This window comes from Crocodylus porosus, unplaced genomic scaffold, assembly GCF_001723895.1.
Source record: "Crocodylus porosus isolate Cpor-Errol unplaced genomic scaffold, CroPor_comp1, whole genome shotgun sequence".
Lineage (NCBI taxonomy): Eukaryota > Metazoa > Chordata > Crocodylia > Crocodylidae > Crocodylus > Crocodylus porosus.
The window spans coordinates 25,605,777-25,624,037 of record NW_017728915.1 but is presented as its reverse complement, the minus strand read 5'-3'; the positions used below and the strand labels follow the sequence as shown (position 1 = coordinate 25,624,037).

Here is an 18,261-nt window from a genome sequence, read left to right as displayed (position 1 = left end):
GACCTCCGAAGTTCCTCGCACGAGGAGCCCTTATCCTTGCATATAATACACACTTCCAATTTTTCCCCAGCTGGTTTGGGGTGGAAAGGTGCAGGTTATCTGTAGGAAAATATGGTATTTATTTGCCAGGACTTGCTTGGGTTACTAAAAACTTTAAAGCCTGACTGACTGTCAGTCTCCCAAGCCTGTAAGAGTCTTTGGTCAACAAAAATCAACACTAAACTTGAACAGCCGGTAAAGAAAAGCAGATAATGTAATTGTTAACCGTTACTAAGGAGTCAAGTTTACTAAATTTGTGTTTGAGTCATTCTTTTTCATAGATTCCTAAGGTTGAAGGCCGGAAGAGACGATTAGATCTAGTCTGACCTCCTGTACATTATAGGGCCCATAATTTCAGTTTCCCTGCTCTTGAGCCCAACAGTTTGTGTTTGGCTGAAATGCATCTTCCAGAAAGGCTCTCAGTCTCCATTTGAATTTGTTACATTGTTTTACTTTATCAGCACATCCATTCTGTTTTTTCCATCCTCAGACTCATCCATCTGTAGCTCAGGTAGAGGCTGCTTTCCTGTTATAAACCCAGTTCTCGCAATCCCCCGCCCCCCACCAAGAACCCCGATACAAAATGCATTGAAAACAAAGAGAACCTTTCCATTAACTTCAAGAGGCTTTGCAGCAGCCCCTTCGCTAGTGGTTCTGCAGAATGAATGTGTCCTCCTGACATGCGTTTCACTGCCTTGGTTGAAAGTCAGGTGATTGCTATGTATGGGGAATGTCATGCTGAACATGCACCAGCTCATTATGCTGTCTGCCTCTCCTTAAGATTTTACAGGCTCTTGGAAAGTCATACCATCCTGGCTGCTTCCGCTGCGTAGTATGTAACGAATGTTTGGATGGAGTCCCGTTTACTGTAGACGTGGAGAACAACATTTACTGTGTCAAAGACTATCACACGTAAGCATAGATCCAGTCCCTGCATTTGGAAAGCGCCTGTATTGAAACCTCTTTTTAATCAATACAGAAGGTCTGTGGAGGGCCAGTGCAGTTGTGTCCCCAGTCCTCTCACCTCCCAGCTCTGATACTTTGTGCAGGTTATGGACTGCATGGACATGTACCTGCTGATGCTTGCACCTGGCCTAGCAGTAGCCTTTGCACTGCTGACGGAAGCTGTTTCTACAGTGGAAACTGCTTCTGGCCATTGGCGATGACATTGGAGCTTATCTATTCATTTTTTGGGAGGAAATTGTGTATTAGATCAGAATGTGGTACATGGTGAGGGTGGTTGTTCAAGAGCCCCTTGTTAGAATTAAACAAAAGCATAGAAAAACATTGTCAGCAATACTGCTGCCCCTCTCCCCACCCTTGCCTTCGTCCCCGGCAGTGTGACTGAATCTTGGCTGGACAGTGTTTTCCTCATTACAGGGTGGCCTTTTTTTCGCCTGCAAGTGCCGTGTTAGTTGTCTGATTTAGCAGCTTTACAAACAAACAGATCCAGAGCCTGGGCCTCAGATAACCTAAAATACATCAGAATTAAAATACATCTCAGAACATGTGAACAGGAAGACTGCTGCAGTCCAGTCTCGCATTTCACAGTGTTTATGTGCACTGCTGTGCTCCACACGTTGAACAGGTCTCACATCTCATAATTTGGGTGTATTTCCTGATTAAATATATTTTTATTTTCCTTCCAAATTTCTAACCCGTGGACCATCTATACTGAATAAGTGATGAGTCTCATGCTGAGCATGCATTTAGGAATAATGTTTTTCAAACATTTGAAAATTATAAATCAGAAAAATCGCCAACTATAAAAATGTCTCTTTTTATCTAGCTTGGCTGATCGGGGAGGAAGTAATGACACAGCTAGGGTTAGAATTACGTTATCAGCATCCTTATGTCAACTCTGAATTCCTCTGAGGGGACTCCCCTCTGCTCCAGGTCAAAGAGAAGGTGAATGCTCTTAGTTGATGTTAAGTTGATAACACAAACCACGGGCCAAATCCTGCATGGGCTCAGCTAGAATAGACCATAGCACCCCTGAATAAATTACATGTTCTCCCCAGGTCAGCTTCATTGATCAGGAGAAGAGTGAATATTAGCATAATGGCTATAACAGTTGTGATCAAGAAGAGTTGACCTTTATTGTGAGCAGATGATTTTTGGGGGTGGGAGTATGGTTTGTAACTGTTAGAGCCATAGTTGCTAGGGAAAGTTGTTCCAAGTCCTAAGGTGAAGGAAGGCCAGAATACACGTAGCCCTGCAGTCAGTGTCTTACTGATTCCCACTTGTTCTGTACTAGGAGTCCCATGAAATTCCCTTCTCTGTTTGTTAGACCCTACCCTCCTTCCATGTTAGCAACATGGGAAGGACAAGTCTCATGCTGGTCTGACACCTGGTGGGTCAGAACCTCCAGGTGAAGAGTCACTTCTCTCACGTAGGCTCATGAAGTCCATGTGTACAAACTGCAGGCAGAAGTGGTCACTGGGGAACAATACCTTAGTGTAAGGGACCTGAGACAGAAAGGCCACAAGTATGTTTGAATCAGTCTCCTCTTCAAACGTCCCAAAATGGATCTCTGGATTTTGCGGCCTGAAGCAACATCTCTATAGATGGGCTGTAGTTAAAGTGCTCTTGTGTTCCCAGATTTTTAAATATGATTTGAATGCTTTCTCTTCTTTAATCTTAGGGTTTTTGCACCAAAATGTGCTTCCTGTAATCAGCCGATTCTACCAGCACAGGTATGGACTGCGCATGTACGCTCTGCACAAACAGCTCGTTGGATAACATGGGGGTTTCCATAGGAGCATCTTGTAAAGATTTGCTCAGACAGGATAATTTAGACACCTCAGCTACAGCAGCAGGCTCCATCCCACCTCCAAAATCAGTAATGCCTCAAAAACAAAATTTCCAATAACTTAATTCCCAGATGTTCCCAGAGGTGGAAATAAGCACCGGGCTCATGCAGCATAACACTGTGTGTCTGTCTGGTGCTTCACAGGTATTAGCTATTGCTGCTAAAGATCTGATTTAATTCAAGGCCCTGGATGGAGGCCCAAGAACAGGTATTAGTTCTCTTTAGTTCCCATTCATTGAAGACCTTCCCTTATTTGTTGTATCTGTATTTTTGGCATCAGCTGTTGGGGAACCCACACTGTAGAAGGGCTTGGGTACTAGCTAGGGCAGAGCCAGTCAGATGGTTCCTTGATGCCCTCGGGTTCTGCAGGGCATCCCCCACTGCCATGGAAAAGAGAGGAAACTGGGTGCACTGAGCACGTAGCAAGTTCAGTTTTTTGGAAAGAGTTGGTGTTTCAGTTCCATCCTTTGCAACTATGTAGGGTTGTGTTCTCCCACCGTAGCCTTACTGAGTAGTGCGTGCCTTGCTATGAGCATGGCCCCACTGATTTCCAGGGAAAGTACCCCAATCTGTGAATGAGGCCAAGTGAGGCCAACAGTAAGCAGCCAGTAACAAGATGGAAGAGAGCAAAGCCAAAGTTGAGACTTTAAATTCTCTCCGACTAAACAGTGGAATATTTTGGAATCTGATATGTTATATGTGTATCTTGGCTGGAAGTTATGCTTAGGCACAATAAGACATCTGTACATTAAGATGATCTATCGTACACACACCTCCTTGTTCTTGTCTGCACGTGACACGAACGCAGACCCTCCTTCTAGTGACGTGGAAGTGGCAGGATAGCACATCCTGAGTACGTGTCCTCTCCTTTTTCCCTGTGTTTTGCTTATTACTCAGCTGCCCTTCCTTTAAAAGCCTTGGCTGTTCTACATCTGAGTCAGCTGACAGTTATCAAGAGTTGCAGCAACCTTTCTCTAGGCAGATTACTGGTGCTTTCCCATGGAAGGCATCTGTGTTAGTTCAAGTCTAGCCATGCAGGTGATGGCTTGCCCTGTAGGTCCTTTCAGTACAGCCTGCGTCACATCTGATGTTCAAACCACACCTGGAATTACACAAAAGAGGCAGGTCCAAATGTTTAAGCAAGCTTCATTTAGGAGTGCACATCTGCCCACACAAAGTAGCTGCACAGTTCCTGGCTTAGTGCAAGTGGAAAATTAAGCCAAAGTATCTGTGAAGAACAAGTAGATTAACAGATAGCTAAGTGTCTTATTGGCAGTTATTTTACGTGTTGGATTCCCTTGGAAAAAATGAACCTTTAAAGCCTCCATGTTATGGGCCAAATTCTGATGGCTAGACATAGTGCTGTCTGCCAAGGATTACAGAGGAAGCTGCACATGTGCACTGAAGTCTCTTCTAAATCCTCAAAATAGGGATCTCCCTGGTGCAGTGCATGAAAGAGGTCTGGTATTGTACCAGTAGGGAACATTTAAGGCTTTTAAGTGATCAGAGGCCCTGGCTGTCTTCAAGAAAGAACAAAGCCAAGGAATACAGTCTCACAGCAGTGAAAATAGGGCTTTCTGGGACTGTAGGAAATGTTCCACATAGAAAATGCACAAAATGACCCCTAAAGTCCCATCTCATTTTCCCTCCATTTTCTCAACCAGGGCTCCGAGGAAACCATTCGAGTGGTATCGATGGACAAAGATTATCATGTGGAATGTTATCACTGCGAGGTAAGCCTGCAGCACCTCTGCACTGCCCCCATGCTACAGCTCCATTGGTGTTTTCTTACCTATAGTTGGATTACTTACCTGGACCCAGGCCAAGTTATCCCTTGCTCCTGTGTAACACTGAGGAACACTCACTAAGATGGAGTGCCATGAGTGTTTGGGGTTTAGATTAGCCAGCCACGGAGAGGTGGTGATGGTGGCCCTTCCGCCTGCCAGCACAGAGCAAGGATCTAAACCACCTCTCTCACCACCAGTATACTGAGTCATTCACTCTCTGGCTTAATTCGTATTTAAGTCTGCTGCACAAAGTAGAGTAGCTCTACGAGGACTGACTGAGGGAGTCCCTTAGAAGGGCTCCTATATCCTGCTTGTTAACACAGTCACCCATCTACTGCTTTGTGCAGACTTTGCTCACATGGCAGCTCCATCCCCCTGCTTCTCTGCCTATTGGACTGTATCTGAGAATGTCCTAACAAGGGTTTATTTTCAGTTCTCATGACTGAGCTCCAAATTCCTTCCAATTTGAGGCAAGTCTGCCTCTGCTTCTCCTCAGAACCACAAACAGCAGAGGTAGAGTCAATAGACATCTACCTGATGTATGCACATGCTCCCACAAGCTGGGAACTCAGTTTTACAGGCTGGATTGACAGCCAGTTAAAAAGGGGATGCTAAATTCAAGTCCTTGTAGCCACCAGGCTTTCCACAGGTCACTAATAAGTTTGGATTCCTCTGGTTTTGGTTTCCAGAGTTCAGACCTTAACAAGGTCCCCAATCTCCGGAAAGTGCTGGACAGGCACTTGTAAAACCTTTCACAGGTGTTTCATGTTGGGCACCCAAGCTCACTAGCTGATTTGAAAAGCCTTGGCCCTCCAGCTCAGTGGACAAACATAACGACATGTAAAGGGAATGCAAGAGTGCCTGTACTGCAAACCCAACAGCAGTTGGTAAATCAGTGGGGGCCCTTTTAGAAACTGAAATGAAGTAGGAGGACAGGCTCTGTTACTGCACAGCAAACTGAGGATGGAATGGGTGAGAGGCAAGGCAAGCTGTTAGCATTTGGCATATCTTTAGTTAATCTCAAATTGTTAGAAGTCCTAAGAAAGGCCTGGCTAAACAGGGCTGTTGGCAGGCAGCATGCCTGCTGGCACAACTGCAATTTGATACTGTGTTGGGTTAGCAATTAAGAGGCCTGAGCCCAAACTCTCAGATCCGACTGCTGGTTAATCTCATTCTCAACTCCCTCCATTTTTATATGCCTACTATCTAGTCTGTCATCATGAGTCTAATGACCAAAAGCTCTTGAGGCTGATGGCTTACGGTGTAGTGCTTACATCCTGTGGGAAATATTCTTAACGTATGGGAGTTCACAAGGTGAAGAAGAGCTGCCATATTCCAGCTATGGAGATTGTCTTACAAGGAAGGAAGCAGATTTCAGAAAGGGCTCCATGGTTGAACCGGCTGGAATTTCCTACCTAATTAAATGGGAAAGAATTTGTGAGATTAATTTGTGAACTGTGACAAAAGCTAATAACTCATCGTAAAATCTCAAGTCCCTTGCTGTATAATCATTGGTTACTTTGCATTTCCTCAATTACTTATCAACTTCTGAAAAAAAACAACATTCCCAACAATGACCCCCCCGTTGATCAAATTGTTCTTTTATATTTCTACAATCTCTTAAATGATTGAGCACAAAGTTGAGTAAGAATATAGCTGACTGGTCTAAAATGCCTGATTAGATGGTCCATAAAGCAATTTATGAAGTATTTCTGCTCTGCCTGAAAGCATATTTAATTCATCATTCTCTCCTATAGGAAGCTGAGAATTTCATTTTAAAACTCTGGAAGTTAAGAAATGGATCACACCTCAAATCTGATCAAATTTTGTTTTCTCTTTGATGTTCAAGACACCTAGCTTAGAAGCACTCAACACTGCCTGTTTGCCCAAACTGTTCAACTTGTATTCCATACTAAGCACATGAAACCTCAGTGTCTCCAGCTTCTCTGTCAGGATTTGCCACTGGAAAGAACTTTTAATTATGCCCCACTCTTTCAAAATTCAGGAATCCAAACATAAACTCCTAGCCTCAAATGGCTTGGAGAGTGCAGAGAGTGTTGTGAACTGCGCTGCAGCATACAATATCATCACCAAATGGGATACCTGTTTTGCTTGGGTTGCTTTCTTCTCCCCCCCCACTCCTACTCTGCTGTTGTTCACTACTAAGATATACCATTGCGTGCTGTAATTGTGCACCATTCCACCAAGGTATTTTAGCTCCCTAGTTGGGTATATAAGTAAGTCAGTTTCCTTCCTTACTGCATCCATTCCATGCCAAGACCCTTATAATTTCATCAGGGAAACTTGTCCCCTTTAAAAATTCAGAAAACATATTGATCCAATGCAAGAGTAACCTAATACGTACTGCACATATTAGGCACTTCTACTTGGTGGTAGGCCTGAACTGAAACACTGGACTTGTAGCCCCTTGACCTTTGTGACTTGCACCATCTGATTGAGATGCATCCTACAGAGAGTGCCATGTTTGACCCCCCAGTCTTAGAGGAGGTTCAGTTCTGCCCCAAAGTTCAAACCTTCTAGCTCATTTCTCACCTGAACAATGTTTTCTCTCTACTTAGCTGTTCTCTGATTCTCCATCCATCTCTGCACTTCTGCTAGCTTGCTCTGCCTCTCTCCATGTCCAGCTTGTTTCATTTGATCTCACTAATTCCGCATTTAGCGATGTCAGCCTGTGTTGTGTAGCCCTATGATTAGGGGTGTCCATCCTTGCATCATCCTGGTCATAGCTGGATCAGTGCAGGAGCCAGGATAGCACAGACCAAAGAAAACCAGTACTAGAACCAACCACACGTACTGCAATCCCATGTCTAAATTCCATGTTCCTGTAGATTTTGGTGACATCATTCTTTGCTTAACAGATTATAGTCAACATTAATCTACAAAGTACTCACAAGATGATTATAGTCAGCATATCAGAGAGGGAGTGTGTGCGCCAGGGCAACCTCAGAGGCTGGCAAGAAGGAATAGTAAAGCATTAGTAACTAATAGTAAAGATTACTAAATAATCTGTGAAAATATGTTTCTTTTAGGACTGCGGTCTCCAGCTCAATGATGAAGAAGGCCATCGTTGCTATCCTTTAGAGGGCCATCTGCTCTGTCATGGCTGTCATATTAGGCGCCTCAATATTAAAGTACCACCGCATCCTCCTCCAAGTTACCCGATGCATGTTACAGAACTCTGAAAGACATTTTCTTCAGCAGTACAGTAAATCATTAGAGGAGAAGATGGAAAAGCAAAAAATGACTTTCCCATTCCTTTAAAGATGAAATTCCTCTAATAACCAGTTAAACCAGCTAAGTTATTTATTTTTTTAAATTAGAGGTGAGGGGGCCTCTATGATCATGTACATATGGTTTTGCTTACCTAGACATTTTCACTGAGACACCGGCTACTTGAAAGAAATAATGCACCACTAACTAAGCAGCAGCATTTCTCAATACGGTGGTACAAAGGGCTCTGTTCTGCACTCCCTATTAGCTTCACTTCAATGGCAGTTTTGCTTGGGTAAGGAGTGTAGAATGAATCCCACAAAGTTAGCACCTTATCATATCGCGGCAAGCATGATAAGATAAAATGCTAGCAGTCTAGCTAGTCCCGCTACATCCTGGTCTGAGACAGTAAACACTCTCACATTTTTGGAATACTTAGATTCCCAGAAGTAGTTAATAGGAAGCAAAGTCCATTTATTTTTAGTGACAGAAATTTCAAACGTGGGTTAATTGATGGCATTCTGTGAAGAGGCAGAAGCCAGGCTTTCCACACTATTTGATTTTCATTGTGATCCAATAGCATGTCTGGCTTCCTGCAGGAACATGGCAGGTGTCTTCTACAGGAAGCTCATTAGAGAAGAACATATCTACTTGAAGACTTAAGATTGGTACATGCAGGGTTATGACATGAAGAAAATTATGGTTCCCCAGGGTCACTAGCCACTTAGCTATTTGGTTTTTCTAGAGTTCACAGTGACACGAGAGTAGCCGTGGTTTCAAAGGCAGTTCTCGTATTCTTCTGGTGATTTGGCACTTACGAAGCAATTCATCTTTTAAACCTGTTTTTTGCTAACAGGTTTAGCACCCCTTTTGGGGCTATGCAAAGGGATACTTCTGTGTCTCTGTAATATTTCTTTCATACAAGACATAGAATCATAGAAAAGTAGGGTTGGAAGGGACCTCAGGAGGTCATCATTTGCTACCAACAGCTTTGCATTTTTATGTTATCATGGGATAAAAAGGGTCAGCAGTTTTGTATTATCTTTTTCAGTTAGGTTAAAAAATAAACTGAGAAAAGAACACGTATTACAGTGGTCACCTACATATGAAAACCAAACAAAGTCTAGCAGAAATAAGTTAGAGATTCAGGCATCTGAAACATGGACATTTTATAACAAGTATTAGATGTACATAGAATGTACACACTTTCATATTTTACATAAGCTTTTACAATAACCTCAGAACTCTGGGGCAATATATCTCTTCCATATAGGAAGTTAGATACTTTTTTTTATATATTTTTTCTACTGCGTGTTGATGATTTACACACAAATCACATCTCCGTAAATTTAAACAACAGTTCCTTGCATTCTCGTGAGAATTGATCCGCCCTTCCCAAAAAAATTATGGTTTGAAATGTGTCCATCATTCCTTTCCCTGAAAGTATTTTGTATTTTAAGTTAAATTAAATTAAAATTCCTTTGCTGTAAATTGGGTGGCAATGTCAAGCCTGGTTCTTGGGAAGTGTAAATGGACTGAGCTCCATGGACTGCAAAAACACAAGGTCAGTGTACACCAACTGACAATCTGACCCATTGCTTTTAAAATCATCATGTGTTGAGTCCAACAAAATAATGCAATGACTGTTACTTGGCAATACCATTAAAGCATCAAGTGCAGTTTCTAAGGTGCCATTGATTCACTAAAGCGATTCTTGGTGTTGCTGAAAAGCAGAAGAGACAGCCAGTAGACTAATTCCTCAATAGGTGTTCCTAGTTCATGAGATTCTCATTCCTTTAATAGAATTTTTTGATCGCCAAAAGTGTTGTTATGGTTTAAAGCACTGCATCCTTTCCTGCTGGGAGGAGACAAATGCAGCAATTCACAAATTTCTGCTGAACTTCAATCCACCTTTTTTTTTTTTTTTTACAATGAATACCTGGCCTAGTTAGTTAACGGGAAGGCTGTATTGTGGAGGACTGCTGATGCTGTCTGTATCCTGTTCCTACAGTGGGTGGACACCAAGAGCCTGATTTTCAGGAAGACGAACACAGAGGCCCATGCATGCTCCATGTGCATATATTTGCACTCTTCCTTTGTGTACACCAGAGCTGTCCACCTTCTAAGAACCCCCTGGCCACATGTCTTGTGAGTCACACTAGAAGAGACCACACCAGTAGGGGGGAAGATGAAGCCAGAGGAAGAGGGAGCCTGGAGACCCTGACTGCAGGGAACAAGGAGGGTAGTGGTGGCTGGGTAGACTGCAGTTTAACCCCTTGCAAGGGAACAGCCCTGGTGTATACAATTACCACAGTTACGTGTGCCAAGGAACCTTGCAAATGTACGCTTGGGTCCTGAGGAGCAAGCTCTGTGACGGCAAAAAAGTTATCTTTGTATTAATTTATTTCTTGCATTAATTCAAAGGGCTGGCCTGATACCAGGGAAGATACCAGCTGGAGACTGTCAGCGCATCAGGGTACACTTTTAGCATCAGCCATAGCACAATGCTTCTTCAGGTCACAAAACAGTTTGGGCCATATTTGGCTTCAGAGCATTTCATGGTGTTTAACGTAGGTATAAGAAATACTCGAAGTAAAGAAAACAGTTACTAAACCATACAGAAGATTTGGGTCTGTTCACATGAGCAAGTCAACTCAGAACGGTGCTTTCTACTGAAAAGTGCACAGGTCCAGCAGATGGGGAGCTCGGACTTCCCAGAAACTGAAGACAAGAGACTAAAGGTCAGTCGGGCCTTCCTTCAGCCACCATCCTACACCTAGCGCTTTCCCGATTTCAACGGCAAGCCCCCACATTCGCTGCTGCAGTACTTTTCAGTGGACAGCACAGTATCAAACATGTACATACACTACTTCTTTGAAAGCTATCATACTGTAGAACAGAATAATATTTAATTCCACATTTTAACGTTTCAGTCTTTCTAGTAGCTCTACTCAGTTCCAATACGTGTTAAGTATCGTCATGATAAAATGTTGAACGTTTGTTTCAATGTAGAGGGAGCAGTTTGTTTAAAACCAGAAAGCAGCAGTTGTTGTTCCAGTATTTTCTACAGACAGGGTCATTCTGTTACATTACCACAAGGTACCGCTTGCTTTTACACCATTTAGTACAGAACTGGGGCTCGAGTATAATTTACTGGCCGCTGTTAAGGAAAAATACAAGGAAAGCGAAAAGCGAAGTTCAAATAACATGTTGTGCAACTTAGTATTAGTGATACTTCCTGTGCATTTTTACCTCCTCTGTCTGGGGAACTGCCTAAGTGAAATCTCCTTGAAATTGTTTCCTTCGGGAGTATTCTTACATTGTTCGGTTCAACATAGATGTAAACTTGCCAACATTCGTTTTGATCTGTGATAATCTGTTGGAAGCCTCTGCTGTGTTCTGTACTTCCAGAACTCTGAGATTGCAACAATTTAACAATTTGTCCTCATTTGCATTGCGAGAACTCAGGAATTCACCTTCTACATTTCATTTTGGAGTGGAGTTCTGTAGTGTCCTGACAGGACATGGCTGGTTTAGGAGATTCACTGGGTCCCTAGTGCACTGGAAGACAAGTTCCAAAGAAGAGACCAAAACAATTATGATTTGGAAAGAAAAAAATCTCAGCTAATTGAGCTTTCAAAAGGGTTTGCTTGGGGTTTGTTTTTCTCCTTTTCTTTCTTTGGTGTATATTTTGTAAGGTGGAGCTTCAAAATTAAAGTATGGATAGAGGAGCTCTTTAAGAAATTCCAGAATAGTTAAGTAAACCAAAGCTCTAAAGGAGGCACACAAAAGCTGCTTTCTTGTGTTTCAAGAAAAGTTTAAAAGTTTGTGATTCATCCTGTAACTAATGCCGTAACTAGAGTATATAATTTGACTTAAATTAAGTTTTCCTTTAAGAAATATTTTCATTTTCTTTAAAAGAATATAGTTTTCTTCCAAGAACTTGGACCAACGTTGATTTTTATTTTGTAGGAAATATATAAATGCCCAGTTTGTATATCATGTAACTAGTTTACATGCTGCAAATATACATTAGTTTAACTATTTTTGTATATATCCTTGTAAAACCTCTAAATGTGCTTCTCTGTCTTTTAGTCCTTAGAATGACTTGTGGTTTTTGTGTTTCAGTGTTTGATTCCCTTGATTGTTGAAGAAAAAAGATTGGGAAATGTAGATTTATTTATCTAAAGAAGAAGCTACTTCCTATCATCTTAAGTTATTTAATATTAAAAGTCAGAAGTATCATTTAACCTTAGATGTTATAATCTGCTTTTTTTCAATAAAGAATTTTGTAGTTATCTTTGATTTTGTAGTGTGTTGCTTGTAAGTAAATAGTTTCTTTTATTTAGATTGCCAGTAGACACATTTTAAGAGACCCTTACATTGCCAGTAGAAATGCCAGCTAATGTCGATTGACTGCAGCTGTATTTATGAAAGTTTGGGTTTTCTGGTGCAAGTGTTACTAATTAAGATCTAAAATATGCCCACAGCTAACATTTTGCAGCTCCATTTAGAAAAGAATTTAGCCACTCTGGCAATTTTTAATTAACCCATCCAGCTAGTCCATATATTATATAAAGAATTCAGTTGAGATAAATATTTCCTTCTTAAGAGTTCTGTTGTTTCACAGTTTCCACATTGTAGGATCATGGCCCAGGCTACCAATTTTCTTACAAAAAGGTTTTTGCAGGTTCAAGGCCTTGTATTTTACACTGCAGTACACAGCAATATCAACCAATTGCTTCACTTTCAGAATTTTAATGTGTCCTCGCTATTTATGATGATGGGAAGGCCAATTCTCACCATATATATTGTAGGCTGCAGGACCATTTATTCACAGGGTGAGAAGCCATTGTGTGTCCATTCTTCTTCAATCACTGGCAACTACATAGCACAAGTTAAGTCCAGAAGGATCCACAGAACATCTTTACTGCTCCCCCTACATACATCAAACCACAAAATACATAACACCAGTAACAAACTTGAGACCATTAGGGCACATCTAAACATACTAAAGCACAGCCCAGTAACTGTCTGTACTGCGCTGTGTGCATGGCGCACAGTTAGTTTTAGCTGCTACTTCGACATAGTGGAACGGGGGAGCGCACTACTACAGTGATGTAGCTGCCGGTCACATGTAGACTCACATGATCGCTATGTCACCATAGCATGTCATATGGCAACATAGTGCATCGCTACAGCAATGTAGGGTGACATGTAGATGCACCCTTAAAAAACACAGTCCGAACATCTCAAGAACTACAAGGGGCTACAAAAAGAAAGTGTGTCCACCCTTGAAACCAACTTTCGTGTCCTCCCAATGGAAGCATCTCCTGCTGTTTTGTAAAGCTATATGTAAATACATGAATTATCATTTGAAAAGAATTTGGTCATCCTCAGAAGTGTTACAACAGAAAAGCACCACATGGGTGACATCTCACACACCCAATCAAGAAAACCAGGACCAAGACAGCAAACATTTCTGCCTATTCATAGCTAACCTTAAGAACAGAGTACTTCAAACAGCAACCTACCCATGTGGACTTCTTACAGAAACCACATGCAGAAAATTAACACAAATACGTACATTATGGGAAAAGAATGAGAGGCTAACTCAAACCATAGAAGTGTCATGGTTTTACTTTTAAGAACATTTTACAGTAATGTTTTACCCCTCTGCTGTATTGTCTGATGGGCAGGGCCAGATTATAATTGTGAAATCCTCATGGCATGGAGGTCAAAGCGAGTCTGCTAATGCACTTCTAGCTTCCTCATTGTTCAAGGGGGGACCTCTCCCTTCAGCTACTACCTGTCCAGTGCCAACTTTTAGGCCTCAGTGCTGACTACAGATGAGAGCTTATGTGAATGGTACTCCTCAAATGCCAGCTAGAAGTAACTGGTTGTGGCTGGAAGGCATACAGAATATTTTCAATAAATGTGAACTAAATGCCAGGCAGCACTGACTGTACTATGAAAAAGGGACTAGTTAATTTTCATTTTCCCTGGTATTGCTGGGCCATCTTGGAGACTGGCACCCACAGGAAAGAGTGCAGGTAGCTGTATTTGGGAGCCAGTCCAGCACAGGAGGGCAGCAGTGTGCCAGGCAATACCGCACAAAGGCAACTTGGACCTCAGTGGTGTTTGGAGTTGCAGCTATCCCTGTCCCCTGTCACTGATTGCAGTATAGCTATTAGCTATTTTCCAATGCACAAATTAGCCCATTCACTTTAGAGAAAAAAGCAACAAGTGGAGAGTGCAAGGTAGCAAGGAACAAGAAAAGGGAGGAAACAAGGCGGTGCTGAAAGCTCAGGAGGTCTGTTTGCTGCTCACCACATGTTTGCTGCTCAGCTGTTCCACCATTGTAACCACCTGTTCAGTGCCAACAGCAACCAGTGGCAAGATCTGTTAGGAAACGTGCTGGTGGCTGCTGGCACCTGCCTAACCTAATCAGCACTGATTCACCAGGGATTTGCTACCCAAACATGCTTACTTATGCTTCAATCCCAGGAATCAGCAGTATATTGTGGTTACGTGGGTGTCTGGATATATCTCAAGAATGGAGCAAATCCTTACTTAAAGCAGCCATCATTGCTGCCTCCACAACTTTGAGACTACAGGGATTTTTGAGTGGCACGGAGTTTGGGAATATGGCTTTATTAGTCTTTCCACATGACCTATAATATGTCCTTTACTGGTCGCTTTAGTAACTGAACTTTTGACATACAGCACATAAACAAAACCAGAAATCAAGCGCATAATTATAAGGGTGTTGTATACCCAGAAAAAATACCGTTACGTATATACCACGGCCATGTTCCTTTCACTTGGTCAGTTCTCTCCTGCTCTTGGTGCAGGCTTTGCAGGATACAGACTTTCCCAGTTATTTAATGTATTCATACCATTTCCCCATCGATCCCATCCCCTAGCATTCTCTTAAAGTCTCCTTTTTGTGCCATGGCCAGTTCCTTGTCCCCACTGGCTTTTTTTTTTTTTTTTTTTTTTATAATTATGCTTGTGGATTCAGAACTTTGGTCTGCATCTTCCCCAAATTTTGTTTAGGGATCATCTCTGAATGTCACCGTAGGATTTTTGGGAGGAGGAAAGTACAGTCTTTTTAAAGAGCTGGGGGCGAGAGCACTATAAACACACTCACCCTCCCCAGCCAAAATCTTCAAGCAAGCTAGTCATTCAGAGTTGAGCTATAGTTTACATAGTGTAGGTTCAAATATATCCCACAGGGGAGTTATAAAGCGGGAGGCCAGGAAAGAGAGAACCAGTTTACCATGGAGCGGGCACCCGGTCAACAAGCATAAGACGCTACTTTTCTGGAGTGGAGACTCAAACGAGGCCTGGGAGAAAATATTGTTCACCTGCCACACCAAGACAAGGGCAGCACAGAGGCCCTGAACATTTTTAAAGGCCACAGGGTTCATGTAGTTTTTTGACACCCAAAAAAAAATGGACCAGTGTTTGAAGCCAGCACAAGACAGAGGCTATGCAGAAGCCCATTCTCATTTTAAAAATATTGCTTCTTCTACCCTGTTTGTCACCTTTTGTCTTCTGATAGTATTGCTTCAATTGAAAAATGGCTCAGCCTGTCCATCAAGCACTTTCGATAACACATGCCATGCACTGTTGCACTGGTATGTCTTGTGACTGCCGCCGTGTAAGAGAAAGCATATCAGGAGTAACTACAGAACACAAGACTTCACTTTTCCTTCTGCAGTGTAACGCCGTGTGCAGCAGTGTATGCAAACCTTGCAGCATGCACTCGAGGTGGGTAGCGACACTGGCAGTTGTAATACAATAAATTGCAGCTAGCAACACATTTAAGGAAAGAATCTCAAAAGCCTGCATAATGGCTGAAAGCTCTTCAGAAAACCTGACTTGTCTGCACCTGTAAGCACCTTGCAGTACAATTCCCACGTTGGCTAAGGCAGCTCAAGTGGGTACATGCACCAAAGCTACACATGGAGTCTCTTTTCAACACTCCCACTTACCCAAAATAATGGATTGGTTTTCTTTAACTGAAAACATCCAAATGATCCAGCCACGGGAGGCTACAGTGAAATGAAGTGAATTAAGATGCTCCTTTCTAACAATGTGGCAGTCCACAGCAATCGTAAATGGACAGAGCTGCACTGAAGTCGGGTGACCTGCAGCAGTGTAGCGAGGAGGTAAGTCAGTGTCTCAGGATGCAGTTGCACCATGGGACTGCTGTGGTGTACATCAGCACAGATTTTACTCCATAAGGAGCAGAGCAATGGTTCCCAATCTGTGCTACAGATACCACCAGTGGTACTCAGTGGTACACATTAACAGATTTATCATAATTACTTTATACAACAAACATTTGCTGGTGGTACTTAAGGTTGTATCGTTTTAAATTGGAGGCGTGCACGCTGTCAAGAGTTTGGGAACCGCTGGAGCAGACGCAACCAGTTCTCCAAACCAAGCCATTCGCCGTTGTGCTATAGGTACAGCACTGGGCCAGCAGCTGGCAGGGGAGCCAGTTTGCATTGAGGAAATGGCTGTCCTGAGACGAAAGTGAGCAAGCGCCTCACCCCACATATCCTATGGAGTAATGTTGCCACGTGATAATTTTACTAGACCTTTTTCCAGGTGTACGTTCGCTCTGGATTTGAGTACACCCCTGCTCCCCTTTTACCACAACGTCTGTTTACGATGTAGTCCGTGTGTTGTGTGTTGGCACCCTCAGTTAACCGAGCCACAACAGCTCAGTACTTTCTGCCAGCAGGTATGGGGGGGCATCAAGTTTGCACAATTTAGAATCACCGCAAAGAAGGATGAACCAAGGTCAAACATGCCAGCTATCAAGAGGGGAAATAGGGTTGAAGGGCTGCAGTAAACTCTAACATGCAGAGGTCAGTGGCCGGGTGGTTCCCGTCTCACCTAAGCACCTTTGATAGAGGTTGCCAAAGGCACCCGAACACCCGAACGAGCTGGCGGCAGGGCATGGCTAGGAAAGAAAAAGGAAAGATGCAGCTCAGGCGAGGGGGATTAGAAACACACTTAACTTGTCACCCTCTAGAAACACACTTAACTTGTCACCCTCACAGCCAAGACTGGGTTGCTAGAGAGGGTGTGGATCTCTATCCTGGCAGGTTTTTAAGGCCTGGCTGGGATGACATAGTTGGGGCTGGTCCTGCTCTGAGCAGGGGCTGGACTAGATGACCTCCTGAGGTCACTTCCCACCCTCACTTTCTCTGATTCTATAAGCTCCAGCTCCACACTTAGAAACATCTTGAAATTTATTTTCACTAACAGCTGTTGGAGAAATGGCACCTAGACAGGTCTTGGGACTTCCTGCGGGGTCCCCTCCTGAAAGCCAGAGAATTACGCTGTCTTGTTCCATTTCCACATGCCCTCACATGGGGCTACTACACCCCAGGAGGTCTCTGTTTGCTCTTGCTCTTGGGCCCCTTTCTATGCTACACAGAAGAGGGGCTTTTTGCCAGGTTCCTTACCAGAGCATTTCCCGGCAGGAACAACCCAGACACAGAACGGCCACTCGGGTACCAGATTAGAGAGTGGAGGGTAGAGGAGTACAAACCCATTATTGGTCAGTTGTTTCTCAGACCTTTCATCCCCTCTGTCACTGCGACAAATCTAGCATCCTCATACACATGGGCTTATATTTCACAGTAATCCAAGGCACAAGCTATTATTAATAGCAAAAGTTTTTTGAAGTTCGTTCCTTTCTTCATGAGTTTCAAAGCTCTATGTTAGGTCATTCAGAAAACAGGATTTTCAGAATTACACCTCAAAAGCAAGAGCACTAATAAGAAATGGATTTGGGCTAGGGATAGAAAAAAAGCCCTATGCTTATTACCATTTAAATATCATTGGAAATTTCTGTTAAAGTCCTTCTCTTTTCAGCCAGCCCTTTCGATTACTCCCGTTTTTGTGTGAACAGTGCTTCCCAAACCTTCACAGCAAAAGAGCAATGGTAGGCCAACAGAAGGACAGATTTCTATGTAGCTAGCATGTTGGCTGGTGGGGTTGGGACTGTACAGCAATGGCTGAAAGATAATATCTAGGATCAAAATATCTAGGATAAAATACTCCACATAAACCCAAAGTAGGCCTGAGTTTTGATGAAGCATGCTGCATCCAGAAAAAATGCCTTGGTAACTAGGGAGCTGCACTGACTTACAATAAAGAGGCAGATGAGCAATTCAACTCACCAAAGAGTTTCATTTAAGTCTCTTTGCATTTCACTCCATAATCTAAACCAGGGGATCCTGCTAAATCAATGCTCCTAGCAACTGCCAGACGATATTTTGATACAAGATCACATGATCACATGATCTAATTTAATCTCAGATTTGCTATTTCTTTGCATTAATCATCATATCTTCAAAGCCGGAG

The 18,261-nt window shown here is 42.8% G+C and overlaps 1 protein-coding gene across 2 annotated transcripts in view; it reads left to right on the top strand.

Annotated features, from left to right (window-relative positions):
• The window catches only part of WTIP (Wilms tumor 1 interacting protein), a 121,761-nt gene extending 109,593 nt beyond the window's left edge, over positions 1 to 12,168 (top strand). The window contains exons 5-8 of one of the 2 annotated variants that reach the window (XR_002101271.1): positions 821 to 951; positions 1,829 to 1,947; positions 2,684 to 2,735; positions 4,516 to 4,556. Coding sequence is in view for 1 of the 2 variants with exons in the window: in XM_019535867.1 (XP_019391412.1) it covers positions 821 to 951; positions 2,684 to 2,735; positions 4,516 to 4,584; positions 7,689 to 7,841 (405 nt within the window). In the remaining variant the exon portion in view is untranslated. Of the gene's footprint in view, positions 1 to 820; positions 952 to 1,828; positions 1,948 to 2,683; positions 2,736 to 4,515; positions 4,585 to 7,688 lie in introns of those variants that run through there. The other variant, XM_019535867.1, reaches the window with a different exon arrangement.
• Positions 12,169 to 18,261: the final 6,093 nt, after the last annotated feature.